This window comes from Cnephaeus nilssonii (assembly GCF_951640355.1).
Source record: "Cnephaeus nilssonii genome assembly, chromosome: 21".
Lineage (NCBI taxonomy): Eukaryota > Metazoa > Chordata > Mammalia > Chiroptera > Vespertilionidae > Cnephaeus > Cnephaeus nilssonii.
The window spans coordinates 13,439,891-13,467,588 of NC_137092.1; the positions used below are offsets into that span (position 1 = coordinate 13,439,891).

Consider the following 27,698-nt stretch of genomic DNA (forward strand, 5'->3'; position numbering starts at 1 on the left):
ACAGCTTTCTCCCTAAATAATTCTGAGTTGATTTCACCCTTGTTCCCTATCTTTTCAACCAGAAGTGAATCGTTTTAATGTACAAAGGCTACTCGAAAATCATTCTTCCTTAAAAGTGGAAAGAAAAAAATATACAAGCTGAATGTGAAAGCAAGGCTAACTTTTGGGATCCATACTGCTTTGCCGTAGAGAGAGAAAACGAGAAGGCAAATCCTGGGATTGAATGTCTTTATTAAAGAAATGAGTCAATGCAGCACAAACTTTGGAAGGAGTGGGAACAGGCCGTGGGGTCAGAATGGGGTTGCTCATTTCATGGTCTTAAGGTAGCTGAAGGGCTGTGCCTGAGGCCCACTGATCAATGCACATGGCGAATGCAGGAGGGCACGTCTAAATTAAGGACCGACCCAATGCCTTTTAGAAACAGAATCAAAACCTTACCAGTTATCATAAGGGCCAGCAAGACTGCATTTTAAGATTTGAATTTGAGTGACTTTCCTCAAGAGTTTTCAACCCGAGGTTAGGGACAAAATAGTAAAGGGAGTAGGCTTGAAAAAAGAAACACCCTTTCGAGAGAGTGTGTAGCTATTTCTGAAACAATTCAAGGCTTCCCCCTATTTTTATTTTCCAAGATACAGTATTCCTCTTATTTTATACCTTTACCCCCCAATTTCTCTGAGAAGAAGAATTTATTATAAGAAGGAAAGCAGAAGCAAGTGTCTTATCACCTTAGCCTTTTAGAAACCCTACTGTCTTGTAGCAGATAATGTCAAAATTTACAAGGTACTCTTCAACCCTTGAAGAAATATTTGTGTTTGCTGGCCTAGAGCAAGAAATTAGGAAAATTTGAACAATCTCAAAACGTAAGAAAATCAGCCCTGCCACTTTACACTACTATACTACTCTCTGGTGCCCCCACCAGGCCTGTTTTCTGGAATTAATATGAAATGGGGGGTGGGGGGTAGGACGTAACTACTCCATTGCTTGAACCCTTTACTTTGTGACTTGAGGGCTTTTGAGAGAAACTGATACATTAAATAAATAAATAAATAAATAAATAAATAAATAAATAAGACACAGCTCTGGCAAATTCATCAGCACCACCTCAACACAATAGAGGGAAGAAAGCAAGATTGATAGGGGAAAGGATGGAAAGGAAGGGGTTTGAAAGGGAAGACCATGCAGGCATGGTGGGAGAGAAGGCGTGGGCTTAGAGCAAGTCCAGTTCGAAGGAGTGGATGCTGGCAATCGGGGCCCTCCAGAAGTTGAAGGTGCTGTACTGAAGAAGGGCATCGCCTTCAGGGTGTTTCTCCTGCTCTGTTTCGGTTGCTTGCCCGGTCATTTTGCCAACGCTGCTGTCCTTGACCTTGTAGATGGCTGTATCTGATAGACCCAGGCTTTCCAGCTCCGACAGATCCAGTTCGGGAATGGGCATCCTCCAGAAAAGAAAGGAGCTGTACTGGCTACTCACAGGGTCCCTCATAACTTCCTAAAAAGAAACCACGGGTCAGTCTTCACGGGACAACAAGCTCTTGGTGGTCCCTTCATGGCCTCTCCCTACTTAGAATCTTTCCGTCCCCAATGGCCCCCAGTTCCCTGGGATCAGCTTCAGGAACCCTCCCTCTATGACCATTTCCTACTGTTTCCTAACTTCTCCCCAACTTGGAATGACTTGAGTTACTGCCTACTGTTTCAAGTCAATCTTTTTTAAAAATATATATATATTTTATTGATTTTTTACAGAGAGGAAGGGAGAGGGATAGAGAGTTAGAAACATCTATGAGAGAGAAACATCCATCAGCTGCCTCCTGCACACTCCCCACTGGGGATGTGCCTGCAACCAAGGTACATGCCCTTGACCAGAATCGAACCTGGGACCCTTGAGTCCGCAGGCCGACGCTCTATCCACTGAGCCAAACCGGTTAGGGCTCAAGTCCATCTTGAGGCTGGTTTTCAAGGCCTTTCAGAATCTGGCCCTATTCTGCCTAGTAGTAGTAGTACATCTCTGCTACAGTTATTCTCATCACTCACTCCCACTTTCCATCTTAAAATACTACCCAAGTTTCAAGACTCCACTCAAGTCCCTAGAGGAATTTTCCCCCGGAATTCCTATTATGTTTGCAAATACGGAACTTCTTCCTGCCTTTGGTTTAATAGGTCAAAGCCCCCTGAAAAGGGCTTTCATGACAGTTGGGCTTTCTGTTTTCCTCCCTCTCTCCTGTGCCCTAGTATAGCCCTGGCCGGGTGCTCAGCTGGTTAGAGTATTGTCCCAATACAGAGGTTGCAGGTGAAATCCCCAGTCAGGGCACATACAAGAATAAACCCAATGGCCCTGACTGGTGTGGCCTCTCTAAAAAAAGTCAAAAAACTTAAAATCCCATTATAAACTCACCTCTTTCAGGAGGACTTCCTTAAACTTATTCAGCTGCAGCTACTCATTTCTTCTAGCATCTACCTTACCACTGTAGTTTTACCTGGCTATATCAGTTTGAGGTTACAGATCACTGTTACAAGTATAGGGATAGCCTTTATCTCCTTCAAGAGACTGAGAGTATCCCCAAGGGTAAAAACCAATCTACTTTGTACTTTCTTCACAAGTACTGGGCTTTGCACACAAAAGACATTCAAGGCTGCTGATTAATTTTCTCTCCCTCTTTATTTAGTACAATGAATACCTCGCCACTCCCATCTATTAGTCCTCAGATAAGCTTTAACAGCCTATCTATTTCTCTCTAACCTACCTCTGCTTCCAAACAGAACCCAGGTGCTAAGAGAATTTCCTATGCTATCACAGGTCTCTTTTTCTCTGGTCACAATGCTAGAATATATCTGATGATGGTGAGAGCAAATGGGTTAGAAACCCCAGGTAAGGAAGGTAAAGTTTAGATTGGGAGGAGAAGGTGCTTTAACAGAATTAGATACTTGTCCATGCTTTAACTAATATTTCTATCACCCTCTCTGCTCATCCCTCCCATACCCTGATGTTATAGGACTGTTATACCTCCCTGCAGCCTCCACTCTGCTGCTTGCTAGCCAAGATAAGGGGCAAGAAGCATTCGTTGCAACGTTCCCAAAGGAGCAGAAAGCACATTCCACTGCCTCCAAAAATAGAACCCTGTTTCAAAAGGACTTCCTCCAACACGCTCCGTTGGCTCTCATCAGGCCTTGAGAGACCTAAAATAGGTTCCAAAATGTGTTAGGCAGACATAACTAGCCCTGGCTGGTATGTTCAGTGGTTAGAGCATCGGCCCTCGCACCGAAGGGTCATGGGTTCGATTCCCGGTTAAGGGCACATATCTGGGTTGCAGGTTCAATCCCTGAACCTGGTCAGGGTAAGTGGGAGGCAACCAATTGATGTGTCTCTCTCAAATCAATGTGTGTGTCTCTCCCCCTCCCTAAAAAATAAAATATAATTGGGTGAGGACTAACAAATATATATATATATATATATATATATATATATATGTATATGTATATACACACACACATATATATATGTATATGTATATGTATGTATGTATGTGTGTATATATATATATATACACACACACACACACACACACACACATATATATATATATATATATATATATATATATATATATATTCTAAACAACAAAAATCATGATAACCAGTACCCTACAGAACCCCTATCAACCCATATAAAGTGAAATGTCTCTAAAAAAAAAAGGTAAAAAAAGAATGCATTAATCTAGGATACGCTTATGTATGAGTGTGGGAGCTTTAGGAGGGGTAAGTAGGTAGACTCAGATGTTTTTAAAGTTAAAAGCAAATGCTGAGTTGCTCTTTTTCATCTTAGGTTCAAGCTCCAAAATAACCCCCAGCAGAGAAGCTGCTTAGGAATGTGATGCAGGGACTGGGACAGGGTGGGAACATGTTAGAAAGGTGAGGTCATCATCCTATGATAGATAGTCAGCCCTGATCATCTCCACAATCATTTGTAGAGACGTGTGCACAGAGAGTTACAAAAACGGTGGTACCTATTAACCAATCAACCAGGGTTACAGAGATCCTAAGAAGCAAACCTTAGGAGGCAAAGTGTTACTTCTGCCGACAGGGATATTTTACTAATATTATTAGTTATCTGCCTACATAGCTGGCTTCTTTTATATCCCCTCCCTTACCGGTCTTCTCCAGTGAGAGCTTAGTATAATGCTGGGCAAAAAAAAAAAAAAAAAAAAAGACTCCTAAGAGGGGGCGGGATTAATAGATTTTTAAAAACACCTTAGAAATTATCTAGTGACTTGTGAAGCCTCCCAGTCAGTTTGGATAGAACCCAGGTCTCAGAATTCCCAGTCTGGACTTTTCTGATGTGTTGTACATCGATAGTTGCCTTTAGCTTTATGTAATCCTATACCAAGTCTCAAAACTTGCAAGAATTCTTAGTTCCTGAAGAGCAGATATTCAGCAGATATACTGATTGTTCCTGTGGTTCCCGTCTGAAGGGTGAACATGCAAAAGGCAAAGGGGAGCAAGCTAGAATCCGAGAAAGGGAAAAGGCTCTGACAAACTGACTCCCGGTCTTACAGCGGCGTGTGTCTCAGAGCTGTCTCCTCCCTGGGTATCTGGCTGGGCTACTCTTGACCATTAAAAAAGCTAAGGGAAATTTCACAAAAGATTGACTTCAAAGGCCTAAAATCTCTAGATATGACTCAGAGACATCTACAGAGAGTACCAAATACATTCGAGAGAGATGCTCATACAAGCATTAACGGCATTTAAAATCAAGTCAGGAGCATTCACTTACACAGAAAACGGAAGCTAAAATATCCTTTACATTGATAATGAAATTTTACAATGCAATACAGTGTGAATCTAATTCCTAAGTACCCAAAATTTGCGAGAGGTCTCTTTTCAGCTAGCTTGCTCTTCCCCTCCCCATTTGCTGGATTAGCAAATATATATAAAAAGGCACACTCTCACTGAACCACACAGACCCGCCCAAATAGCCTTTGTCCGGCCCCTCAGTGGGAATCCAAGGTCTACCCAAGCAGGCCTTGCTGTGTCATGCTGCCACCGTGGGGGGGAAGGACAAGGGATGGTGACGGTGGGGAATGGAAGCGCTCCGGCACCTCACTCCATGTGCCTCATTCTGGGCTTGGATTTTCCTCAGAGCCATGTCCTCCCCCCACCTATTCCACTGAGCTGCAAACAAGCATTCCTTTTCCAGAATCTGTCCCTATGCCTACTAGCTTTTGTGTGCTGTACTAATTCAATATGGGATCAGGTAGTTCTCCAACACAGAGACCCCCCACCTTCCCCCCTCAAGCTGCTGCTTTCTTCCGAGCATGGGTTTGAGATGGGGAGGAAATTATTAAAGGAAATGTGAGGATTGATCTCAATATTATCTCATATCCCTTCCCCCAAACTGCCTCCTATGGAGACAAGTTTGGGGTGAAGGTAGACACATCAATAAAACACTACAGAAAAAAAAAGAAAAAGGAAACAGGGAAATAGAGGCTAGACTCGAGCAATACAGTAGGACTAGAGATTCATAAAACACACACACACACACACACACACACACACACACACACAAAACCCACACAAATTATAGCTTGAAAGGAAGATAGGGATAACTAGACTGAAGATAAAACACACAGGACAATAAATTATAGGCAAATAGGTACTTGAAATGAGATAAATGCTAAGAAATAACCACAGGTAAATTGTTAAAAATTAATGTCTGTGTTCAGGATTAGAAGGCATGGATGGAGATGTGAGCGAGAGATGTAAAACGGAGAACAAATGAACACATGACCGTTGTTCATAGCGGCGCCTTCTCTCCTTCTGAACTGTCCCCCCAACCTCATCCTTATTTGGGGGTCCTCAACCTAACCAGAAGCAGCTGCTCCTGGATCTCTGCAGCCCCCCCCCCCCATCCTTTCCCCCTCCCCCAGTTAGTTTACCTGTTATCAGGGAATGACTAGTGTGTTCCAAAGGTGGAGGGAGGACCCCGGCTCCGGTCCCTGCTCTGGGCTGGAGAGACAGGCAGCAGCGGGGGCTGGGCCGGCTTTGTCTTCCCTCTCCCGCTCCCTCTTCGGGGACTGCCTCGCGGCCGCCTCCCCTGCAATGCAGCCCCTCCTGAGGAGGCGGAGGGCCCCCGCCCCTCCCCGCCGGACTCGGCTAATTCAAACGATAGGCTCCGCGGCGCTTCGGGGAGGGAGCCGGCTGGAGGCAGCTCCCGGGTTTGTGGGTCTGCAGTGACCGCCCAGCCCTCCCGGCGCCCCCCTGCCAACCGAGGGTGCACCGCATAGGCAGTTAACTGCCCTCTGATTTTAGGGTTCTGGCTTCAACATCGTAACCCGGCAACAATGGAGGCGTGCCCCTGTATCCCCCAATTTAAGGGTTTCAGGTTACCAAGTGTTTTTGAAAATCAGGGAAATTCTCCATCCCTCCCTCCCGACTCGCCTCCCCACCCTCATAAACCGGGCCCCGCTCCATTGGGGGTAGAACACAGAAGATGGGGGGCGGGGGGGGCGCTGCGTCTGAGAAACTCGGGACTTGGCTGGGTCTGGGGGAGATGGGGGGTTTCGGGGCTCCGCTTCGCTTTGCCTCGCAATGCCTGGCGCGCCAGGAAAACGTGCGATTCCCGGGGGGGGGGGGGGCCCAGCTTGGGTGCCCGGTCCCCACCGACAGGTCCCCGCTCCGCAGTGCGCCGAGCGGGGCGGCGGCGCCCGGGGGCTCCGAGGCCTCCGCCCAGGGCCCGCCCCGAGCGCCGCCGCCTCGGCCCGGGGAGGGGGAGCTGTGCGCCCGCCCCCAGCCGGACGGGTTTCGTAATCGCGTCGCCGCCGTTTCCGCCCTCGGCCAGCCCCACCTCTGCCGGCCCGCCCTCGGCTCCCCACCGCACCGAGGAGCGAGTCCGGGGACCCCACACTGGCGGGCACCGAGCGGGAGCCCCCCAACGAGCTCTGGCCGGGCGCCTCGATGCCGGAGCGGAGCAGGTGAGGACGCGGAGCTGGTCCCCGGGCGGTGCGCCCCGCCCGCCCCGCCCGACCGGATGCCGGGGGTGGGGGGGGAGGGTGTCCGGGGCTGCGGGCCGGCTGGGTCGGTGGGAAAAGGGGTGCGTCCCCTGAGTAACCGCCCCCGTCCACGCTCACGCGGCGCCCCCGGCGCGGCCACTGGAGAGGAGAAGGGAAGGGGGGCTGGGGTGTTGGGGGAGATGGGCGGGGAGGTCTCCGAGACTCACCGACCTCGGGTGGAGGCTCGTGCCGGACAGAGTGCAGCCGAGCTGGGCCCGGGGAGGTCTGAGTCTGAGACCGGGGTGGCCACGGAAGACAGTGACAACGTCCGAAAGATGCACCGAGGGGTCCCCGTCCTAGGTCATCGTGGGGAGGGGCAGCGGAGAGGGTCAGGGTAGGGTTGGGCGGTCGGCAGACGTGGAGTCGGTGAGACTGAAATGACAGCGTACTGGGGGGGGGGGGGGGGGGCGTTTAGGGCCTACCTCTGTTTCATCCTAAGCCCCGCAAGGCCTCCCCTGGGGCAGATGCCTGAAAAGTGGGGTCCACCCCTCCTTCCCTAGAGCCCTCAGGAGCTCTCCTTGGCTGGAGGCCCGCGGGGGACCAGCTGCAGCCCCGGGTTTGTTGCCCACTCCATTCTCTCCATTCTCTCCCTCCAGCTGCTGCTTGTGAAGGCTTGTCAGGCAGCGGGTTGGAGGCCTTGGGGCTGCAGGCAGCGGGACCGGGAAAACCGGTTTGGGGCTAGAACAGGCCCGGGGAACTACCTCTGAACATCCTTCCTCCCTGGAACCTTTCTCCCATCCCGTGTCCGGCTCACCCCCCAGCAGTTCCGCAGCCCCGGCGTGACCTTGGTGCCTTCCCAGCTGCAGTCCACCCTTCCTATGTGGGACGCAGGCCCGGTTCTCAGAACTACTCGACTGTCAGGATGTGGACTTCTGTGATCTAACCCTGATCCCTCCTGCTGTTTCCCCTTCACTGTGGGATTGAAAGAGCGGACAGTGGGTTTGGTACCTCTTCCTGGGCTTGCCAGCTCAGGGCTTGATTTTTTTCTCAACCTAACCTTTAGATATTTTAAAGAATGAGAGTGGCCGCCAATCACTCTTACTTTTCTGGCCTTGTTCCCTCCCAGCCCCAATTTCACCCTGCCCAGTCTTCTCCGCACTCTGACGTCACCCTCTCCCCCAAGTTTTAGAGACCCTTATGTCCTATGTCCTCTAGGGCAGTGGTCGGCAAACTCATTAGTCGACAGAGCCAAATATCAACAGTACAACGATTGAAATGTCTTTTGAGAGCCAAATTTTTTAAACTTAAACTACTTCTAACGCCGCTTCTTCAAAATAGACTCGCCCAGGCCGTGGTATTTTGTGGAAGAGCCACACGCCAGGGGCCAAAGAGCCGCCTGTGGCTCGCGAGCCGCAGTTTGCCGGCCACGGCCCTAGGGAATGGAATTTCCTGGTCACTTCTCATCATCATTGGTCATTTCATGCCAAGTCCCACACACACACTTTCCCTCCACCCGGCTCTGGCCAGGTCCCTGGAAAAGGAACAGAAACGTCCTTGTTCCCTACATTGCCCCTTTCCCTCTCTCTCCTCTCCCCCTCTTTTCTTCTCTCTCCTCCCACCATCCACTTCTGTCCACTCAGCTTGGAGCCAGGGGGGTGCTGGGGAGAGTCCACTCTCAGTCCAGCCTGTCTGGTGGTGTTGGGGGTTTCCTCCGATTCTTCATTGTTTTCTCCATCACCCCCCACCCCTGCCTCCAGCCCCTACCACAGGCTGCCACCACCATCGCTACAAACCCTGTGACCGACTTCCCCATTGACCACAGCTCCCCTCTCTGGACAGCTGTGTTCTGACTTCCACCCGGTCTCATAGCTCCTCCCTCCAGTGGTGGGAAGGGAAGTACGAGAAAGCCCAGACTCCTGGGTCCTTCGCTTCCTTAGAAGCTCTCTCTCCAGTGTTTGTGTGATCTCATCTCGGGGCTTTTTAAAACAACTCAGTTCTTAGATCAGTCTAGGTCAGTGGTCGGCAAACTCATTAGCCAACAGAGCCAAATATCAACAGTACAACGATTGAAATTCCTTTTGAGAGCCCAATTTTTTAAACTTAAACTTCTTCTAAAGCCACTCCTTCAAAATAGACTCGCCCAGGCCGTGGTATTTTGTGGAAGAGCCACACTCAAGGGGCCAAAGAGCCGCCTGTGGCTCGCGAGCCGCAGTTTGCCGACCACGGGTCTAGGTTTGCCAGAGCTTCAGGGTTAATGGCCCGGGACTGGAGGGACAGGAGATTCATAGTCATGCATTTATAGTATCTACAAATACTCTAAAGCTGCCCTGTTTGGAAACGTTGGGCTTGCCTGTGTTACAGGACTGGGAAATGCAGCGAGGACAGAGAAACTCGGTGTGCCCTACCCTGGCTGGCAGTAATGCAAGTTCTTCCTTGGGCACTAAAGCTTTGGAAAGTTCCTTGGGTCTGGTTGGCCTATGACGCTTGGGGATGGAAGTGGTGAGGAGGGAGGAGAGAACAGGTCACAGCTTGAGGGGAGGAGAGAGGGAGAGAGAGAGGCAGGCGCAGAGCAAAGTGGCACGATCGGACATGTGAAGAGGGTGGGGAGGCTGGAAAAAGATTTCTCCTGTCCTGCAACCTGTGCACAAGACACACACGGAGATACGGCCATGCCACACATGTGCAAACAGCGGTGAACAGACAGGAGTGTCCTGTATCACAGAGAAACAGAGTGTGTGTGTGTGCAGCCTTGAGGAACGATCTCAAGGTCAAGTCACAAAGGAACTGTTCAATGTCTTTGGGAGGGGTTGGAGCTCAGTTGAGGGAAATGAGGAGGAACAAGGGCAGGGACTAGAAGGAGAGGGAAGAAATTGCTCACTGTGGAAAGTCTTTCTTGAGCACCAACCTGCTGTACTGTTACCTAGGACTTAGGTGGTCTAGGTCTTAAAGAAAATTGAGGTGTTCAGGGTAAAGTAAGGAAAAAGGGAGGGACAGGGGTGGAGGCCTTGTTTGTGAGAACAAAAAACCACCATTTCCTCTTCAAAGTCACTTATATGCCCCTCCCCTTCTGGCCGATACCCAGGGAGAAAGGAGGTAGAGCTTGTAGAACCCCCCTCCCCCGAAGTTTGCTCATTTATGCCAGGATCCTTTGGCCCCTCCCACCCTCTCCTAGATGCTTCCAGCCCCTTCCTCTCCCTTCGTGTCAGCTGCTGCTGCTCCTTAACCCCTTGGTGTGCTTTGGTTCTTTTCCTTTCTTTGGGAGTCTCACTGTGAGGTTCTCACGTTTGAGGAGGTTAGTGTTGGGTACAGGACTAGGGCTTTTAAGGGAGAACACGAATCTGAGCTCTTTAGGGGGCTTCTCAGGGAGGGAGGGGTTCCCTCATTAACCTTTCTTCTCTCTCCACTTTCTGCTCCTCCAGGGTTCCAAGCCTGAGGAAGAGAAGCGTGTGCCTGCCTGCCCAGCTCACTCCCTGGCCCTGCTGGTTTCTCAGGGTCTGAGACACTGGCCTTGGCTGCCCAGCTAAGGTTCCGAGGACTCTCCTTCCTCTGGCCCCGTCTTGCTGAGTGAACCCAGGTTGTTGTGACACCTGCAGGGAGTGAGGAGTGGGCGGTCAAGGCACCAGAGCAAGAGCCCTCTGGGGCCTCGGGCAGCAGAGTGAAACTGGAACCATCAGGGAACATGAGTGAATTTTGGCACAAACTGGGCTGCTGTGTGGTAGAGAAACCCCAGCCGGTGAGTCTCCCCACCCCACCCCCACCCCACCACGCACGGAAATCAGTTACCGTTTACTGAGACGTAGGCACACCATGTAGGACCTGCTGTCTAAAAAGCACACTTCTAGCCTCCCTCTCTGTCAGGATCCTTTCAGTGGCTAGGCAGGTATGTACCAAAATAAAGGGGGACTGACTGGGTGATGGGAGAAGTGAATAGTCCTAGCTATCACTTCCTGTTCCTGTCCCTTCTGAGTTGGGTGGGGGTTGTAGGTGGAGCTTAATACCTGTCAGTTTTCCCCATTGTTTCCTCATCAGCCAGGGGTGACTTTGGCGTGTCCTTTCTTTGTCCAGCGTTCACTCTGCAGGCCACTGCCCTCACCCGCCTGCCTGTGTCCTCTCTGTTATTCCAGCCTTGCCTTTCATACCCTAGTGATTTATTTCCCCATGACAACGCCACATTCCCTTTCCTACCGGGCCTTAGCTCTGCCCTTAGTGGTTTTCAAGACTCTTTTTTCCTTCCTCCACTGTGACTGCAGGAGGGCCTTTCAGACATAACGCCCCTATTTTCTCCAAGCAGAAGAAGAAGAGGAGACGGATCGATCGGACCATGATTGGGGAACCAATGAATTTTGTCCACCTGACTCACATTGGCTCTGGGGAGATGGGGGCCGGAGATGGACTTGCCATGGTAATCAGGGGATGTTTGAGATGGGGTTGTGGCCTAGAGCTGTTCCTCTTTGAAAGTTCGAGCAGGGGTCATAACAGAATACTTGATGGGGAAGTAAGAAGCGAGGATTCTAGATCTGGTCACCAGTTGCATAAACCTGGGACCTTGGCATTTTAGGTCTCTGGCCTAGGCTCCCTCATCTTTATAGTTAACAGATTGTTATTAATTGGGGTGGGAGATATATATGTCTTTAAGAGTTACTTGGCTGGCTTTTTCCAAAAACCGTATCCCTTCCTTCTGTTCATTAAGAACTGCTGTCTCAGTGCTATAGTAGGTCATATTGTGGTTGGTAGTGTTGGGGCAGGAAAAAGGCCAAGCACCTCCGTCCTAAATAACATCTAATATGTATTTTGCTCTCAAAATAAGAGAAATTGGGATGGAGATAGTGAAGGAGTCTTCACCAATTGCAAAACTTAGATAACTATGATAGGGTCCTTTGTGGGAGGATCTTTTTAGTAAAAGAATAATTTTTTTTTTTAGTCCTCACCCAAGGACATGCTTTTATTAATTTTAGAGAGAGAGGAAGGGAGAGGAACATTGATGTGAGAGTGAAACATCGACTGGTTGCCTCCTGCACATGCCCCGATGGGGGAATCAACCCACAACGTGGGTATGTGCTCAGACTGGGAATCGATCCATGACCTTTCGGTGTATGGAACCATGCTCCAACCAACTGAGCCACACCAGCCAGGGTGTAAAAGACTAATTTTTATCTCATCCTCACAAAGGTCAGTGTGAAGGGAGGCATGGGAACCTCCCTTGGAAGAATGGTGAATAATTTTAACCTTTCCAGATGATTTTATCTTCAAGAAGATGGGGTCAACCTCTTCCATGGAGGGCACAGGGGAGAGTTCTTCCTGTGAGACATGAAGACTTAGGAGGGTTTCACATGTGCTTTTCCACAGACAGGTGCTGTTCAGGAGCAGATGAGATCCAAGGGAAACCGAGACAGGCCATGGAGCAATTCTAGGGGCTTGTAGCTCCGACAGGAATGGTGAGTCATTAGAGAACACCTCCAGCACCTGCTGAGGCTCTGCCTTGGAACCCCGATCCTCTGCAAGAAAGGGCATCAAGGGAAGGAAGAATTAGACCGGGAGAGTTAGTAATGTGGGATCCAGAAAAGCAGAGAGAAAGGGATGTGCAGACAGGAATAGAGAAAAGAGCGCACGATGGAAATTGTCTGCCCCAGGTAGTGCCTTTCTCCCGGAGACCTTGGTTTTCTTTGAGGCTAATCTTTTTTTTTTTTTTCATCATCAGTTTTTGCCATCTGAAGTCTCCACTCTGTGCCCAGCCCAGAAGAGATGCTGCCTCCACCAGATCCTCCGATAACCAGTGTCCTCAAGGCCCCTTTTTTCCTTACCTGCCTGATAGTGCCTCAAAGGCTTGGGGGCTGGACTCCCTCTACTTCCTCTGGCTGTAGCCCCTCCTGGAGATGGGGTCAAGGCAGCAGGACTGACCGAGTAACTACTGGTTGGCCAGAGGAGCTCAGCTGAAGCCCTGGACACTCTCAGATCTGAAATAGGAGTTTCCGGAAACCAGGAATGAGTTCCCTTCTCCTGAATGACAGTCTGGGTGCCGCCTGTTTTTAAACTCTTAACCTGGAACTCCTTAAGTGGCAGGTGGGTGAGGTTACCAAGCTGAAGCTGGCTTTGCTGAGAAGCTCCCTACCTCTCTGCCCTCCTTCCTTCTGGAATGAACTGAAGCAGACCTCAAGCAGGGCCTGGGAGGGTGACCACTGCCTAGTCTACTCTCTTTAAATCTCAGACCTTAAGCTCACAGCTCTTCAATATCTCTCTGCCAATACCAGCGTCTTTCTCTAGTTAGGCCTCTAACCCTGTTTCTGTAGCATTGCTAGCTCCCCAGTATCTTTCCTTTTTAAAAATTAATTAAAAAGTAAATTTAAGGTGCACTCTCTTAATTACCCCCACCCTGCTACCACCTCCGTCCTTACCCTCATTCCTGTTAGAAACCTTATTGTTTCCCATTGAATAAGACTTAAGAGATGGATCTTAATCTGAAGACATTCCAGTTAGGTCTTGGGGACCTGGCCTGCCCTCTGCCAACCTCCCTGCTGGCCCAGGTGAGATGAGGAGGGGGAGCTGGAGAGAAACCCAGGTTGCAGGGAAACTAGGAGTTATGTCTCAGGGGGACTTCCTTCCTGACCATGGAGGATGGAAGGTGGGGAGATAAATTGGTTGAAAACAATCATCTGGGAGTTTAGGAATCTTACAATCCTCACAACCTGGGAGCAGGGAGACAGCAAGGTTTCTCCGTCTGGACACTTGACATTTTGGGCTGGATAATTCTTAGTACTGGGGGACTGTCCTGTGCATTATAGGATGTTTTGCAGTGTCCCTGGCCCACCCTAGTTATCACAACCAGAAATGTCTCCAGACATTGCCAAGTGCCTCCCAGGGGCAAAAGCACCCCAAGCTGAGAGCCAGTGCTCTAGAATCAACATATTTTTCTCTTGAGTGATTTTTTATCCCCTGCCACACCCCCATCCCATTATTCATCCTAAGCCTGAGCCTTGATGAACTAGACCCCATGTAAAGTAGGCTTAGTAATCTCCAAACAATTTTTTATTCATTGTGTTGCTTGTGCCTGCAGGGGTTGCTTGTGATGGACACACTTCTCCCTTCTTGCTCAGTGGAGGAGGGGGTTCCTGCAGTGGTGGGATGGGGGAAGGGAGGGAGAGAACAGCAGTAGAGCCATAGACACCCCAGCGCTGTTCTCCCCGAACTTGAAGCTCTATTTCTGTGCCCTAGTCCTGGAACCCGACACAAATAAGACTCAGGGAGTTTTGTCTGAAGAACTCTCCACCTGGCCGGAGAGTCTGCTTTAGGTGGGAAAGGAACGGAGGGGCAGGGTCTTCAGGCACTTTCCGTTTTCTCAGGTGTGTTTTGTTCTGCCCCCTTCCTTGCAGGGAGACTAGGAAGGCAGAACAGGACAGATGAGCTCCTGCCTGCTCTGTGTCCAGAACGCAGGGCTCTCTCGAGCTCAGTAACAGGAAGCATGGTGGTAGTGGTAGTGGGGGATCAGGAATGTGGGAATGAGGATCCACTCTGCTGATTTCACCATCTTGAAGTTTGCCCCCACCTTACAGTGACTGAGGTTCTAATTTTTTCAAGTTTCGGTGTATTTCCTAGTTTTCCAAGGTCAGAGATTGCTCATAGAGATAACATTCCAAATGTACTCTGTTCCAGTCAAGCTAGTTGCTCTGAAAGTAGTTCATCTTGTTGCCTAGAATAGCATGAGGGTTTTACTAGATCTAAAGGGTTGACAGGAGAGGGCAGAAAGAGGGGGGCTCTGGAATCTGGTCACCCTGATCTTTAGCCTTATTCTTATGCCAGTTCTTTGGACACAATCTCTTCTTTGGTTCTCTCTCTTTTAGCTACCTTCTCTTATGTGTGTGCTACCATCACTTTAACAATATTTAGAGTGATGGGAATGGGTTTGAGAGTCATAATTTATATTGAAAATGTGTTGGACTTCTAAATATACTTTTCAAATAAAAAGTTTAAGCAAAATAGTCACAGAGTAATCACTACAGGTGTGTATTGGATTAAACAGTAGACATGGCTGCTGAAGGGTAACTCCTAGAAAGTGGCTAATGTGGGATTTTGTACCATTTGTCCTTTTTGAGGAGAAAAGAAGGCTAAGTATTGTGAAGGCGAGACCACCATCATCTAAGGGCTCAACTCCTGCTTGGCATTCATCTGAGGTTTTTAAAAAGAAGTACTTGTTTAAAAAAAACAACAACTTTGGAAATAAGATGAACAACAACCATTTTATCCTGGGGGCAGGAGAAGCCCAAGCCAGATGCTGGTAGCTACCCAGTTCAGTTTCACAAAATTTTTGGTCTCTCCTCCCTCAGATACCTCTGTAAAAAGACACAAGACCAAACAAGGTGTTTTTTTTTTCTAGTTTTGTTTTTCTGTACTAAAAATACCCAGTGGGTGCTGGGATTGAAAGGGGAGGAGAGGTTGAGATGCTGACACCTCTTCTTGCAGATCAAGTGGTCATTACCTCCGGTTTCTGTCTATCTGGGTAAGGAAACAAAATAGAGAAAAGGGGGAATATTATAATGACATCTATTTCGTTTTTTCTTGCTTCTCCCTCTGCCCACAAACCCTCATTCCCTCAACACTACTGCCCCCTATTGATGCTTTTTTATATTGAATGATGGCTTTGGACACATAAGGAGAAACACAAAAACCGTTAAAATGACCATGCATACCATATTGTCCTTCCTCTCTCCCCAAAGGTCCTATCATTCTATCAACTGAAAATATTTTAGCAGGTCAATCAGAGCCTTTGGTAGTTATTTTGGTAAAGCAGAGGACTGTCCTTCCTTGAGAATTATTAGGTTGCTAAGAATAATACCAGAACAATTATTGAGGATAGTGGTGGTTAAAAGCATCGACACTAGTGTCAAACCTGGTTTAATTTCTACTGTTGCCCTAACCCAGTGGTCAGCAAACTCATTAGTCAACAGAGCCAAATATCAACAGTACAACGATTGAAATTTCTTTTGAGAGCCAAATTTTTTAAACTTAATCTTCTTCTAACCACTTCTTCAAAATAGACTCGCCCAGGCCGTGGTATTTTGTGGTAGAGCCACATTCAAGGGGTCAAAGAGCTGCATGTGGCTCGCGAGCCGCAGTTTGACAACCACGGCCCTAACTGGTTTGGCTCAGTGGATAGAGCAGGCGTCCTCAAACTACGGCCCGCGGGCCACATGTGGGTGTTTTTGCCGTTTTGTTTTTTTACTTCAAAATAAGATATGTGCAGTGTGCATAGGAATTTGTTCATAGTTTTTTTTTTAACTATAGTCCGGCCCTCCAACGGTCTGAGGGACAGTGAACTGGCCCCCTGTTTAAAAAGTTTGAGGACCCCTGGGATAGAGCATCAGCCTTCGGACTGAAGGGTCCCAGGTTCGATTCCGGTCAGGGGCATGTGCCTTGGTTGCGGGCACATCCCCAGTAGGGAGTGTGCAAGAGGCAGCTGAATCGATGTTTCTCTCTCATCAATGTTTCTAACTCTCTATCCTCTCCTTTCCTCTGTAAAAAAATCAATAAAAAATATATTTTTAAAAATTCTCTGTAACTCTGCCACTTACTAGCTTAATAAACCCCCATTTCTTCAGTTGTAAAGTGGGGATAATAATACCTCATAGGACTGATCCAGGTAAAGTGCATATAGCAAGACCTCAAATATTGGCTTGTTGTTACTGTTAAACTGCATTAATAAGCTGAAAACTTAATTATCTTTCATATCCATTAATTATCTGCATCAAGAATTCTTTACAATCTACAGTCTTAACAGTTTGGTCAATTATCATCTAGTGACCAATCATACATGCTGCCTAATGACCAACCAGTTGTTCAAGATGTAGCAGGTGGACTCCATGGCCAACAATAACGTGAATAAACCAATGCATATTAGGAACCAGTAAGCAGACAGGTAAGTAACAGTTCATGCAAGCACAGGGGCCGGTTCAGAGCTATCCACAAAGATCCTGGCTCATCACCAAACACTTACTGGTTGCATCCTTGTGAACACTGAAGAGAGGCTGTTCCAAATATCCTCCAGCCCAGCCCTGACCTGCCTCCAAAACATAAGCGCTGGGCTGGGGCTGGGGCTGAGGCTGAATCTGGGGCTGTGGGTGGGCGTGGGGCTGGTGGTGGTGGTAGTGGTGGTGGAGGTGGTGGTGGTGCTGGTGGTGGTGGTGGTCTGAGTGTCAGGCCAGAGGGCCGAGTCCAGGGGGCACTCCTCAAGACGCCGATCACAGCGACATTGCTGGTAGGTGCAAGGCCGGTGCTCTGTACGGAGTTGGCTCAGTGCCCCAACTCGAAGGCGCCCAGAAAGGCCCTGCAGCCTCCCGGCCCGGGTCCTGCTCATGGTGCCTGACTGGCAGTGGCAGTGCCACGGGCCCCAGGGCATCAGCACCAGCCGCAGGTCCTCGGGAGGTGGCATGGATGAGGGTGAGACGCGAGACCAGCGCCTGGGGGTGGATCCTGCTGTTGACCACCGGGTCAGGCTGGTGTCGTACAGCGGCTGGTGCTCAGTAGACCTCCAGGTACTGGGCGGCAGGCTTGTGGTCAGCCTGTATTCTGGCTCCTGGATATTCGCTGCAAACCTGGAGCTGTACCTCCTCGTGGTAGTGGACGCCCTGCTGTCAATCCCTGCCTCACTGTTATTCTTCTGGGCGTTAATCACAACCCCCTCCTCCAAAGACCCATCCTGATCTTGCTCCCAGGAACGCAACCTGTTCATGTCCGTGGACACCGTAGAAGCCAAGAGCTCGTCAACGGCGGGGCCTGCCAGGCGGTCGGCAGTGGCCGCGACGTCGTCCTCATCCTCCATTATTACCCTTCTCTTCGGGGGGACACCGGTCCGGGGGATGGACCGGTAGTTGCGGGTCATCGCGCCCCTGGAGCGGAACCTGGCCGGCTGCCTCCCAGTTGAAGTCAGGCCTTGGGCCCCCGCCCCCGCCCCGGTCCCCAGGCTCAGCAGCAGCAGGGCCCAGAGCAGCGCGCCGGCGGCGGCGGGGACCATGGGGCTGGACGGTGTGGGGCTGGGAGGGAGGCCAGTGACCGAGGCCGGGCTCCTACTTTCTCTCCCTCCCTTCCGCTCTCACCGACCCGCCAGGTCGTTAGAACCGAGGCCCGCGGCGGGGCTCCGATGCGCGCGCCACGCCCCTCCCCCGGGGCCCTCTCCTCCCAAAGCCCCAGGGGCTGAGCTGGAAATCCTCGGGAACCCCAGCAGCAAGAACTCTGCGGATTGTGATGTCAGGGGCTGGGGAAAGAGCAGGTCACTTCGTTGGCGCACAGCTCCAATCTCTCGCGATTTATTAACCACCACACATCTGAATTGACTAAAGACAGGTTTGGAAAGCACTCCTTCCCGGCTCCCAGGCAGCAGACATGGCTAAGAAGGGATGAGGGGCAGACAGCGGCTCTCCAAGCTTTTGGGGGCAGGGGAAGGGGGCGGGTAGAGGAGGGGCGTGGACTCTGTCCTGGCTCCCACAGGCGGCTGGCTGTGCTCAGGGAAGCCCTGCTTTTCCCATGGCCCCTCATCCGGGCGGGCGGACTGCTGGGATACCCCAGGCCGAGAGATCTCAGCCCCTTCCAGAGGATGCAAATGACTCCTGGAGATGAAGTGACTGCCCCAGGTTCTACAGCTAAAGCAGGACAAGGACCCACCGCTTTGCACTTGCCCATACAAAATACCACAACTGGCTGAAATGAAAGTCACCAGCAGATCAGGTTCCAGACCTCAAAGCTCTGCTTCGAAGGTAAGGTCTGGGAAGGAATGACACGTTGAGATGTCAAGATCCAGTGGTACTGGGGTTGACGATGAGATGATTTACAAAACAGCTTAGATGTTTCAGGGGTAAAGGTGTAGGCAGACGGATATCTTTGCTTGGTTCTAAGGCCCTTTATTCCAGTCCTATGCTAGGTCCTTCCTGAGTCATGGAGATCCTGGTCCAGCCTAGGAGAGAGAAGAATAACTAGTACAGGAACAGGACCTGGGTTTTCTTGTTTATTTGTTTTATATATATACTAGAGGCCTGATGCACAAAATTCGTGCAAGGGGCTTGGCGGCCTTGCGCCACCCCCCTCTTCCCCCCCACTGGTTGTTCTGGAAGGTCATTCCACCATCTGGTCTAATTACCATATTAGCTCTTTATTATATAGGACTAGTGGCCCGGTGCACAAAATTTGTGCACAGGCGGGGGGTTGTCCCTCAGCCCAACCTGCACCCTCTCCAATCTGGAACCCCTTGGGGGATGTCCGACTTCCGGTTTAGGCCCGATCCCAGGGATCGGGCCTAAACCGGCAGTTGGACATCCCTCTCGCACTTGGGGACTACTGGCTCCTAACTGCTCACCTGCCTGCCTGCCTGATCACCCCTAATCCACTTTGCCTGCTGGCCTGCTCACCCCCAACTGCCCCCCACCCCACCCCGCCCCCCGCTGGCCTGATTGCCCCCAACTGCCCACTGCCCTCCCCTCCTGGCCTGATCGCCCCTAACCACCTCTGCCTTGGCCCCACCACCTGGCTTTGTCCGGAAGGATGGCCAGAAGGTCTCCTGGTCTAATTAGCATATTACCCTTTTATTAGTATAGATAATTGATTTTTTAGAGAGAGAGCAAGGGGTAGAGAGAGAGGAAAAGAGAACGAAAGAGAGGGAGAGGGAGAGGGAGGGAGGGAGAGAGAGAGAGAGAGAGAGAGAGAGAGAGAGAGAGAGAGAGAGAGAGAGAGAAACATCGATCAACTGCCTCCCGCACACACCCTGACCGGGGATCAAACCCGCAACCCAGGTATGTGCCTTGACCAGGAATGAATCCACAACCTTTTGGTGTACAGGATGATGCTCCAAATAACTAAGCCACCAGGCCAGGGCAGGACCTGGGTTTTACTCACTGGTTTGGGGAGAAAAGCCAGGTGAATTGGAAGATTGGTGATGCTTGAGTTGGTCATCATTTAGGATTCCTTTGCTCCCTAGCACCCCTCCCCAACTGGATAGTCTCTCCAATTTACTGCCAACAAACATCCCTTTCTAATTTCTGAATCTCCTCTAAATTCTGTGCTGTGATTATTCCTTTATTCCTTGTTGCCTCGGCACTTATATGTACAATTTTTTATTTGTTTTTGTTGGATACAGTAATGTCCTTAATTTTTTCTCTGCATATGTGCATATTTTCTCAGATACTTCAGAACATCTGAAAGCAGGGCCTCAGGTTTTTAGTTCCTTTGTGTCTCCCCCAAGGCATTAAGAAAATGGATACTGGTCCTAGCTGGTTTGGCTCAGTGGATAGCACGTCAGACTGCGGATTGAAGGGTCCCAGGTTCCATTCCGGTCAAGGGCACATGCCTGGGTTGCGAGCTTGATCCCCAGTTGGGGGCATGCAGGAGGCAGCCGATCAATGATTCTCTCTCATCATTGATGTTTCTATCTCTCTCTCCCTCTCCCTTCCTCCGAAAAAAAAGGAAAAGAAAATGGATACTGGCTTTACACATCTCACCCCAAACCACTATCCTTAAGCTCAGGACTCACCGTCTGACAGCTTCCGGGATGTGGACCTGGTCCAAGGAGATGAGTTGGCCCAGTTCTCCCAGGCTGTTCAGAAAACGAATTTTTCGTGTGAACTTGGAACTGAAAAGAGGGGATAAACCATATGTGTTGTATACTGGGAAGAGGGCTCCTGGAGACCCTTACAAAGGGAAATGGAACAGGTAGAGTGGTTAAAAGACTAGAAAGAGTCAGGATGGGGCAAGTTCTTGATTTTGAAAATGGGAAGAAGTGGGGAGCATCTGAGATCTTGTTCTAGGGCTTATGTTATCAAGTTTGGCTCAAATAAACTCATTTAAAATAATAGGAAGAAGGGGAAGGTAGGGGGTCCTTGTCTCCAGAGCTCATACCTGATGAAGGGCCGAAGCAGTGCCAGGAATGCCTTCATATACCACGTAGCATGGACAACCACCAGGGCACGCAGGTTTTTCCTTAACCTGAAGAAGAATAGGAGATCATCCTAATTCTTCTTTCATCTTTATACCTGAAGATCAGGTGGAGCTATATTCTTTAACTTCCTTCCCTTCTCTAATTTCTAGATTTTTCTGGCAACTGGGTCTAACCCCCATTCTTTTCATTACTATCTCAGCTCCATCCATCTTATTCAACCCTCCATGCTCCTCATTTTAGGAAATTCTCCTCTCAGACTCCCTCAGCTTGATCTTTGTCCTTTGACCCATTTCCTTCCTGTGTCCTACCCTCATATAAGTCCCTTTGGTACACTTCCCCATCCCTCCATGACCAGGCCTATTTATAAAACTCCAGGTGGAAGAAGGCCAGTGAGGAGAAAATAAAGAAGAGGGAAGAAGAAAGAGACAAATGAGCAAATGGAAGATGGGGGAAAGAAAGGAACAAAGAAGGGGAAAACATCTGTGGGTCAGGGAGGATGGCAGAAGAAGACAATGGATTGGAGAGTGAAATAAATGGCAAGACCACGGGGAAAAGGAAGGGTGCCTTCTAAATGCCAGGCAATATGCCACTCTGATTTACTTGATTTTCACAAATACCCAGCAGCAAAGGTATTTTTTCATGTTGCAAATAAGGAAACTGAGTCCCAGAAAGGTTAAGTGACTTGTTCAAAGCCATAGAGCTGATAAAAACAAACAACCAACCAATCCCCCTGCCCGCACACACACAAATCCAAAGTCACATAGCTGGTTGGCAAAGGCAAGATTTGAAACTTGATTTCTCTGATCCCAAGAGAGAACAGAAGACAGGACAGGCTTGGAAAGGGGTGTAGAGGGACAAAAAAGAGGGAGAACTAAATGGAAGTAGAAAGAATGGAAAGACGGGAAAGGGTGAAGATTAACAAAACTAAAATAAAACCAAAGAAGATAAAATAGGCTTATAGCCCCTTGTTCTGAGGCTCACCGCCGATCCAGAGTCCTGTAACACTGGCGTATCCAGCTCAGAGGTGGAACTTGAGCCCTGCTTGTGCCTCCATTCAAATGAACAAGCAGGTAATTTTCAGCTACCAGCAGCTCTAGAGTTCCCACCATATACCTGGAGGGACAAAATTGTCAGGAAAGGTATATGTTTTGGGTTGTGGGAAATGAGAGGGACATTACTGTAGCCTCTACAATCAGCTACTGATAAAAAAAGGGGTTTCTTTCTTACTTTTCCCTCCGTAACCTCCACCCTGGAGCCCTTCAGGCCTTCCATCTCACCTAAATAAGTGTTCCATGACATAGGTATAGTTGGGAATGCTGCTGCTGGGTAGATAACAGGAAGCAAAGAGGATGACAGCATTGAGGCCCTCACCATGGTAACCTGGGAAGGATAAGGGAAAATTGACAGACATGGTTAGGTTGAGGGACTCTGAGGATTGAGAACCCAATAACAAGGTTCCAGTGTAGGCATTTTATTCCAGAAGTCACCGTTCTCACCCCTCCACGTACGCTAGCCATTACCTCCATGAGACAGGACTTTCTTATAGGGCTCAATGACAGTCATGTCCACTCGCTGCTCCCTCTGCCCTGTCCGGAAAACCCTCCAGCGATGGCCGTCTTCTCCAGCCACATCCCACATACAACCCTGGCCCAGCCTTTCAGCTGCCTCACTGGCCCCCAGGCCCTCTGCCTGGGGTAGCTCATCTACAAGAGAGGGATGGGGAAGGATTAACAAGGCAGAATACACACCTTCAATATCTGGTACCTTCCCCAGATTCCTAGAGTTTATTACACCAACTTCTCATTCCTCAGTTTTCCCCCATGACTCTAGCCCTCGTTTGTTCAATACACCCAGACCCTTCCTGGTTTCAATTTCCTGCGACTCATCTTCCTCACCGTGGTCTTGAGGTAACCTTGCACTCTGGTAGGTCAATGGCCCTTGACAGTATCAGGGTGTTTTTTTCTGGATTTTTTATTTCTTTCTTTCCACGCTTCTCCTTGGGTGAGCTCACCTATTCCCATGTCTTCAGTTACCACCAATAAGGTGAAGACTTCCAAATTTGCCTCTTTAACCCAGGCTTCTCTCTTCACTCCACACCCATGTCCCTACATGCCTAGACTGGACATCTCCACTTTGTCTATCTCTGTCATCTCCTATCACCAGACACAAAGTGCAACTCAACGGCATGCTCTTCCTCCTCTCTCCCATATTTCCTTTCTTGGTGAATGACCCCATCTCTCTAGCTTCCTGAGAGAGGAAATTGTGCATCATCCACGACTCTTTCTTCTCTATCAGCCCTCAAGCCAACAGGACTCCAGATCCTCTTTCCTCTACCTCCATTACATTCTTTCCACTATTGCCGTTCTGGTTCAGGTTCTTAACATTTCTTACCTGGCATTAGTACAAGCCTCCTAACTGGCCTCCCTGCCTTTAGTCTGTTTTCCTCCATTCCACCCTCTACACCACCACTAAAGCAAGCTTTCTGTTCTCCCCTACCTTCTTTGCTGAAATGGCAATATACTATACCCACTAATTCTGCAAAATCTTTCCATGACTATAGAAAGAGCTGCCTCATCTTAAAAAATAATTGCCTAGTACTTAGTATTCCGTTGTATGGATGCACCATAATAGCATTAATATCCTACTGGGGCAGCCCTTAGGTTATTTCCAATCTTTTCAGAGCAATTAAATCTGATCATGTCATTCCCTTGATTAAAAGCATTCAATGGCCCTGGCCGGTTTGGCTCAGTGGATAGAGCGTCAGCCTGCGGACTGAAGGGTCCCAGGTTTGATTCCAGCCAAGGGCACGTGCCCAAGTTGCGGATTAGATCCCCCCAGTAGGGCGCGCGCAGGAGGCAGCCAATCAATGATTCTCTCTTATCATTGGTGTTTCTGTCTATCTCTCTCCCTTCCTCTCTGAAATCAATAAAAAAAAATATTTTTAAAGCATTCAATGACCCATTGCCTATCAGGTAAAATCTAAATTCCTTAGCATGGTAGCAAGGATCTCCATGAGTTGACCTTGCTTATTTAACATAGCACTATCTTTTGTCATTCTCTCTCCACCTCTCAGCCCTTCATATCTGAGTGATATTATTATATTTTGTTGTTGTTATTTTGGTCCTGGCTCTGGGGACCGCTCCTGATGAAAAAAGTGAAAAGGTGTTTTGTTATTCATAACAAGCCCCTTTCAAAAACATGGGTTTGTATTAATGCGGTGACTTTGGAAAGCCCCTAAGGATCAGTAGCTGGTTGCCAGGGGAACCATCCATGTGATTAGAGGGTTGGAACTCTGGGGAGGGGAGAGAGGAGCGAGAGGTTGTGTTAATCACTAATGGTCAGTGAATTAATCAATCATGTCCACATAATGAAGCCTCCATAGAAAGCCCATCAGAAGGGGTATGAAGAGCTTCTGGGTTAGTTAACACATAGAGGTGCTAGGAGGGTGGTGTGCCTGGAGAGGGCATGGAAGCTCCACACCCCTGCCCACACACCTCATCCTATGCATCTCTTCCTCTGGCTGTTCCTCTGATAACAAATCTGTAATCTAGTAAGTAAATTGTTTTCCTGAGTTCTAGTGAGCCATTCTAGCAAATTATCGAACCTGAGAAGGGGGCACTGTGTAGCCAGTTGGTCTGAAGCACAGGAGACAACCTGGACATGCCACTGGTGTCTGAAGGGGGGGGCGGGGGGGCGGGGCGACAGTCTTGTGGGACTGAGCCCTTAACCTCTGGGGTCTGTGCTAACTCCAGGAAGTTAGTGTCACAACTGAATCTTAGATACCTGTTAGTGTCTGGAGAGTTGGAGAATTGGTTGATGTGGGGGAAAACTCACGTCTGGTGTCAGAAGTGTTATGAGTAGAGAAGAAACAGTTTTCCTTAATATCTAAACAGTCATGCTTAATCCTTTGAGTTCCCAACATGTCATGCTATAGTCCTAGTTGCTTCTCCAACTACCTGATAAACAGCTGCTCAGAATCACCTCCTCTGTGAGGTCTTAGGCAGAACTGACCTTTTCTTTCTCCCTGCGTACATTGTACCCTGTACACATGCAGATCCTAACCTTTGACTGTACTTACTTGTATATACAGCATGTCTATTTCTTACCAAACAGATAATTCTCTGAGGGTAGGGATCTTATTCATCTTGATAACTCCAATTTTAGCTCAGTGATGGCATGCAACAGCCATCCAATAGTTTTTCTTGATAAACAAAGGACCCCACCCCTCCTCTTTTGGACTCCTCTCCCATTGGAGTTCTAGGTTCTACCTTTCCAACCTCAAGAACTAATTTTGCTGACCTTACCTCTCAGTCCCCACCTCATTAGTTCTACCTTCAGTCCCATTAAATCCATCCTGAGCTTTAACACGGGCCTCTACTTCTACCTGCTTGTTCCTCAGGTTTCTTTCCCACCTTCCCATTCAAATTCATGTCCACTGTCCAGCTTCTCAGAGTCTGAAGGTGTCTCCAATTCGTCTATTTCCAGGTCAGAACTGTCATCAGGAGAGGAGGGTACAGAGTGGATGGGAGAAGCACCATTATCTCCAGGCCCCTTCGTCAAATTCAGTCGTAACTCTGGGGCAGAAAGACGTTTACGCATGGGGCGCTGGCCACACAGGGCTAAAGTGCTGGGGGTACCTGGGGGTAAGGGGAAGGGGACAAAAAATAGAAAGATGCGTGTGTGTTGGTTAGGATTCCTTGTGTGTGGAAGTGATAATATGGGGTGAATTCTAAAGGACTAACACAGGGGACATTTGGGAAAAGGGAAGTAGAACTGAAAAGGGATGAGGGTGGATTAGAATCAAGAACTTGAGGCCTAGGTTCTAATTTCCTACCTGCCTGTGAGTCTCTTTTAGGATCGTCGGGATCTTCAGAAGAGTCAGACTCTTCAGGAAGCAATCTGGAGGGAAAAAAAGATTAAAAGGGGGAAGAAACATAGGCTAAAGGCACCGAGCCAGGTATCAATTCTCTCTTCCTGCCATGATTTTACACCTCTGCTTTCCTTCTCCCCCCTCTTCAAGATCTAATTTACCATCCTTGCCCTCCATTTGTGACCATCACTTCTGTCTCCCAACCTCCCTCTCACCTCCTCACCTAGGGAATTCTTCATCCTGCCACTCCTCCTTCAGCTCCAATTCTGCAAGTCTCACGGATGCTCCTAGTCCTGCTGCTTCTGCATTCTCCCTGACCCGAAGAGAGTCCCCCAGCCCCCGGAAGAAAAGATGACCGTGAGACAAACTAGGCAATGTCTTGAGGGAAGTGGATTATAGGTAGGAGACACTGGAATGAAGCATAGTAATTAAGGTGCAGAGAACAGGCCTTGAAAAGAACTTGTCTCGTAGATGTTTCTACCATCTTCACCACTTGCTGGAAACAGATCACCCCTACTGTTGGGGTTAGGAGCAGAGGAAGGGTAGATGTCAAGCTAATCGTATTGACCTGTGGCAGTTGCTCCACCTACACAGTAGGGGTGAGAGGTATTCCACCTGACAATTGGCTGGAAGCCGACAGACCTGCCCAGCTGTCACTTGGCAAAGTCCAGGAAGATGGCACCTCGGCAGGCCTGCCTTTCCTCCACCGTGCTGGGGAGTGGCCAGGGGAAACCACGGCCTAGGTGGAGGGGTGGGGGAAGAAGGTAAGGAGGAAGAGATCTGCTGGGGAGAACCTGGACCCAAACTTAGTTCTGGGTCAGCTTTCCTGATAGCCATTCTGGAGTATGGGGGTTAGGAAACAGAGAATAGGGGCATCTTTATCAGACACAAAATATAGACACTTCCTTTACAAAAACGCACAATAGGGAATTACCCCGGACTCCTTGTTCACCAGTTCCCGTACCATACCAACATTTCCTACCCAAAGCCACTTCTCTGTAGAGTAATTCCTACAGCTTTATCGCCTCTAGGAACCCAAGATTAGACTTGGTAAGAGCTGGATGGTGGGGAAAGTCCCAAGAGTATTCACTTTTTGTCTCCAACCAAGTTAGCTAAGGTGTTACTTACCCAAGAGCCAATGTCTTTTCTCCTGCCTCTTGTTTAGTTCCCATCTTCACAAACCCGACCCCTTCTTTAAACACCTGGATCTTCAGGGAATTGGCTGCCCCAGCTCTCCAATTCTCTCCCCTTTCTCTGCCTCAGCTGTTGTTGTCTTGCCTCTGAGGAGGAAGGTGTGGAAGGGAGGCAACCTCACTCTCAAACAGGTTTTGCCACCTCCCTTCTCAATGAGCAGGTTTGCCCAAAAGAAAACCCATGCCTATGTGGGGGCGGGCTTTGGGGAGGAGAGTACATTTTCTTTTCTTTTTTTTAATTGATGTTTTTAGAGAGGAAGGGGGAGAGAGAGAAATATCGATTGGTTGCCTCCAGTATGCGCCCCAACTGTAGATTGAACCTGCAACCAGGTATGTGCCCTGACTGGGAATTGAACCCACCACCTTTTGGTGTATAGAACGCTCCAACCAACTGAGCCACACCAGCCAGGGCGGAGGGTACATTTTTTAAAATGGCCAGTCATGAAGGGCTCTGGGAAGGCAATTTGCTCTTCTTTCCAGACTCCTTATAATCTGGTAGCTGCTCTTTTTTTTTTTTTTTTCTAAAGGCAATGGTAAAAACCATTTTGGTTTTAGGACTATCTTGGTCCTACACCTTTTAGAGCATAAGCAAAATCAGCGACACAGAAGTATATTATAAGGATGGTTCTAGAAGAAGAAACAAATGAAAGGAAAGGCTGAGGATGAGGAGAGCTAAGAGACTGTTGCTCCTTATTCCCCACAAGAGTCAACTAAAGGAAGATGTTAAGTACAACAGGAAGAAA

At 49.0% G+C, this 27,698-nt stretch overlaps 5 protein-coding genes across 13 annotated transcripts in view; 1 reads left to right on the top strand and 4 right to left on the bottom strand.

Annotated features, from left to right (window-relative positions):
* Positions 1–6,675, bottom strand: part of GABPB2 (GA binding protein transcription factor subunit beta 2) — a 32,346-nt gene extending 25,671 nt beyond the window's left edge. For all 5 annotated transcript variants that reach the window (XM_079760653.1, XM_079760652.1, XM_079760651.1 and 2 more), the window contains exon 1: positions 5,928–6,675. The gene's annotated coding sequence lies outside the window, so the exon portion shown is untranslated. The remainder of the gene's footprint in view (positions 1–5,927) is intronic.
* MLLT11 (MLLT11 transcription factor 7 cofactor) lies at positions 220–10,393 on the bottom strand. 3 transcript variants are annotated; one of them, XM_079760660.1, is made up of 3 exons: positions 7,212–7,227; positions 5,928–5,997; positions 220–1,486 (listed from the first exon to the last, which is right to left on the bottom strand). In XM_079760660.1, the coding sequence occupies exon 3, from the start codon at positions 1,478–1,480 to the stop codon at positions 1,208–1,210; it is 273 nt and encodes a 90-aa protein (XP_079616786.1). In that variant the 5' UTR covers positions 1,481–1,486; positions 5,928–5,997; positions 7,212–7,227; the 3' UTR covers positions 220–1,207. The 3 variants fall into 3 exon arrangements, with proteins under 3 accessions (XP_079616786.1, XP_079616788.1, XP_079616787.1); XM_079760662.1 differs by lacking the exon at positions 5,928–5,997 and having other exon boundaries at positions 7,212–10,393; XM_079760661.1 differs by lacking the exon at positions 5,928–5,997 and having other exon boundaries at positions 7,208–10,393.
* On the top strand, positions 6,813–14,946 carry CDC42SE1 (CDC42 small effector 1). The gene is made up of 5 exons (XM_079760663.1): positions 6,813–6,962; positions 10,400–10,713; positions 11,272–11,382; positions 12,327–12,415; positions 12,679–14,946. The coding sequence occupies exons 2-4, from the start codon at positions 10,660–10,662 to the stop codon at positions 12,399–12,401; spliced, it is 240 nt and encodes a 79-aa protein (XP_079616789.1). The 5' UTR covers positions 6,813–6,962; positions 10,400–10,659; the 3' UTR covers positions 12,402–12,415; positions 12,679–14,946.
* Positions 14,947–15,071: 125 nt separating this feature from the next.
* On the bottom strand, positions 15,072–17,982 carry LOC307093008 (protein MENT; the record flags this gene model as incomplete). The annotated part of the gene is made up of 2 exons (XM_079760657.1): positions 15,072–15,467; positions 16,966–17,982. The coding sequence occupies 2 exons, from the start codon at positions 17,980–17,982 to the stop codon at positions 15,447–15,449; spliced, it is 1,038 nt and encodes a 345-aa protein (XP_079616783.1). The 3' UTR covers positions 15,072–15,446.
* A 6-nt stretch (positions 17,983–17,988) lies between these two features.
* Positions 17,989–27,658, bottom strand: BNIPL (BCL2 interacting protein like). 3 transcript variants are annotated; one of them, XM_079760655.1, is made up of 10 exons: positions 26,891–27,658; positions 25,986–26,075; positions 25,727–25,791; positions 25,305–25,529; positions 22,413–22,595; positions 22,170–22,272; positions 21,874–22,005; positions 20,853–20,939; positions 20,488–20,550; positions 17,989–18,918 (listed from the first exon to the last, which is right to left on the bottom strand). In XM_079760655.1, exons 1-10 carry the CDS (start codon positions 26,932–26,934, stop codon positions 18,882–18,884), a joined length of 1,029 nt encoding a protein of 342 aa, XP_079616781.1. In that variant the 5' UTR covers positions 26,935–27,658; the 3' UTR covers positions 17,989–18,881. The 3 variants fall into 3 exon arrangements, with proteins under 3 accessions (XP_079616781.1, XP_079616780.1, XP_079616782.1); XM_079760654.1 differs by having other exon boundaries at positions 20,488–20,586; XM_079760656.1 differs by having other exon boundaries at positions 17,991–18,918; positions 20,488–20,586; positions 25,978–27,658.
* Positions 27,659–27,698: the final 40 nt, after the last annotated feature.

Excerpts from the sequence above, each read along its gene's own strand:
- MLLT11 (XM_079760662.1), bottom strand. The coding sequence starts at position 1,480 with ATGAGGGACCCTGTGAGTAGCCAGTACAGCTCCTTTCTTTTCTGGAGG.
- CDC42SE1 (XM_079760663.1), top strand. The coding sequence starts at position 10,660 with ATGAGTGAATTTTGGCACAAACTGGGCTGCTGTGTGGTAGAGAAACCC. Across the intron at positions 10,714-11,271 it reads TGGTAGAGAAACCCCAGCCG|AAGAAGAAGAGGAGACGGAT; the intron begins GTGAGTCTCCCC and ends TTCTCCAAGCAG. Across the intron at positions 11,383-12,326 it reads CCGGAGATGGACTTGCCATG|ACAGGTGCTGTTCAGGAGCA; the intron begins GTAATCAGGGGA and ends GCTTTTCCACAG.
- BNIPL (XM_079760654.1), bottom strand. The coding sequence starts at position 26,934 with ATGGGAACTAAACAAGAGGCAGGAGAAAAGACATTGGCTCTTGG. Across the intron at positions 26,076-26,890 it reads GAAAAGACATTGGCTCTTGG|GGAGAATGCAGAAGCAGCAG; the intron begins GTAAGTAACACC and ends TCTTCGGGTCAG. Across the intron at positions 25,792-25,985 it reads CAGGATGAAGAATTCCCTAG|ATTGCTTCCTGAAGAGTCTG; the intron begins GTGAGGAGGTGA and ends TTTTCCCTCCAG.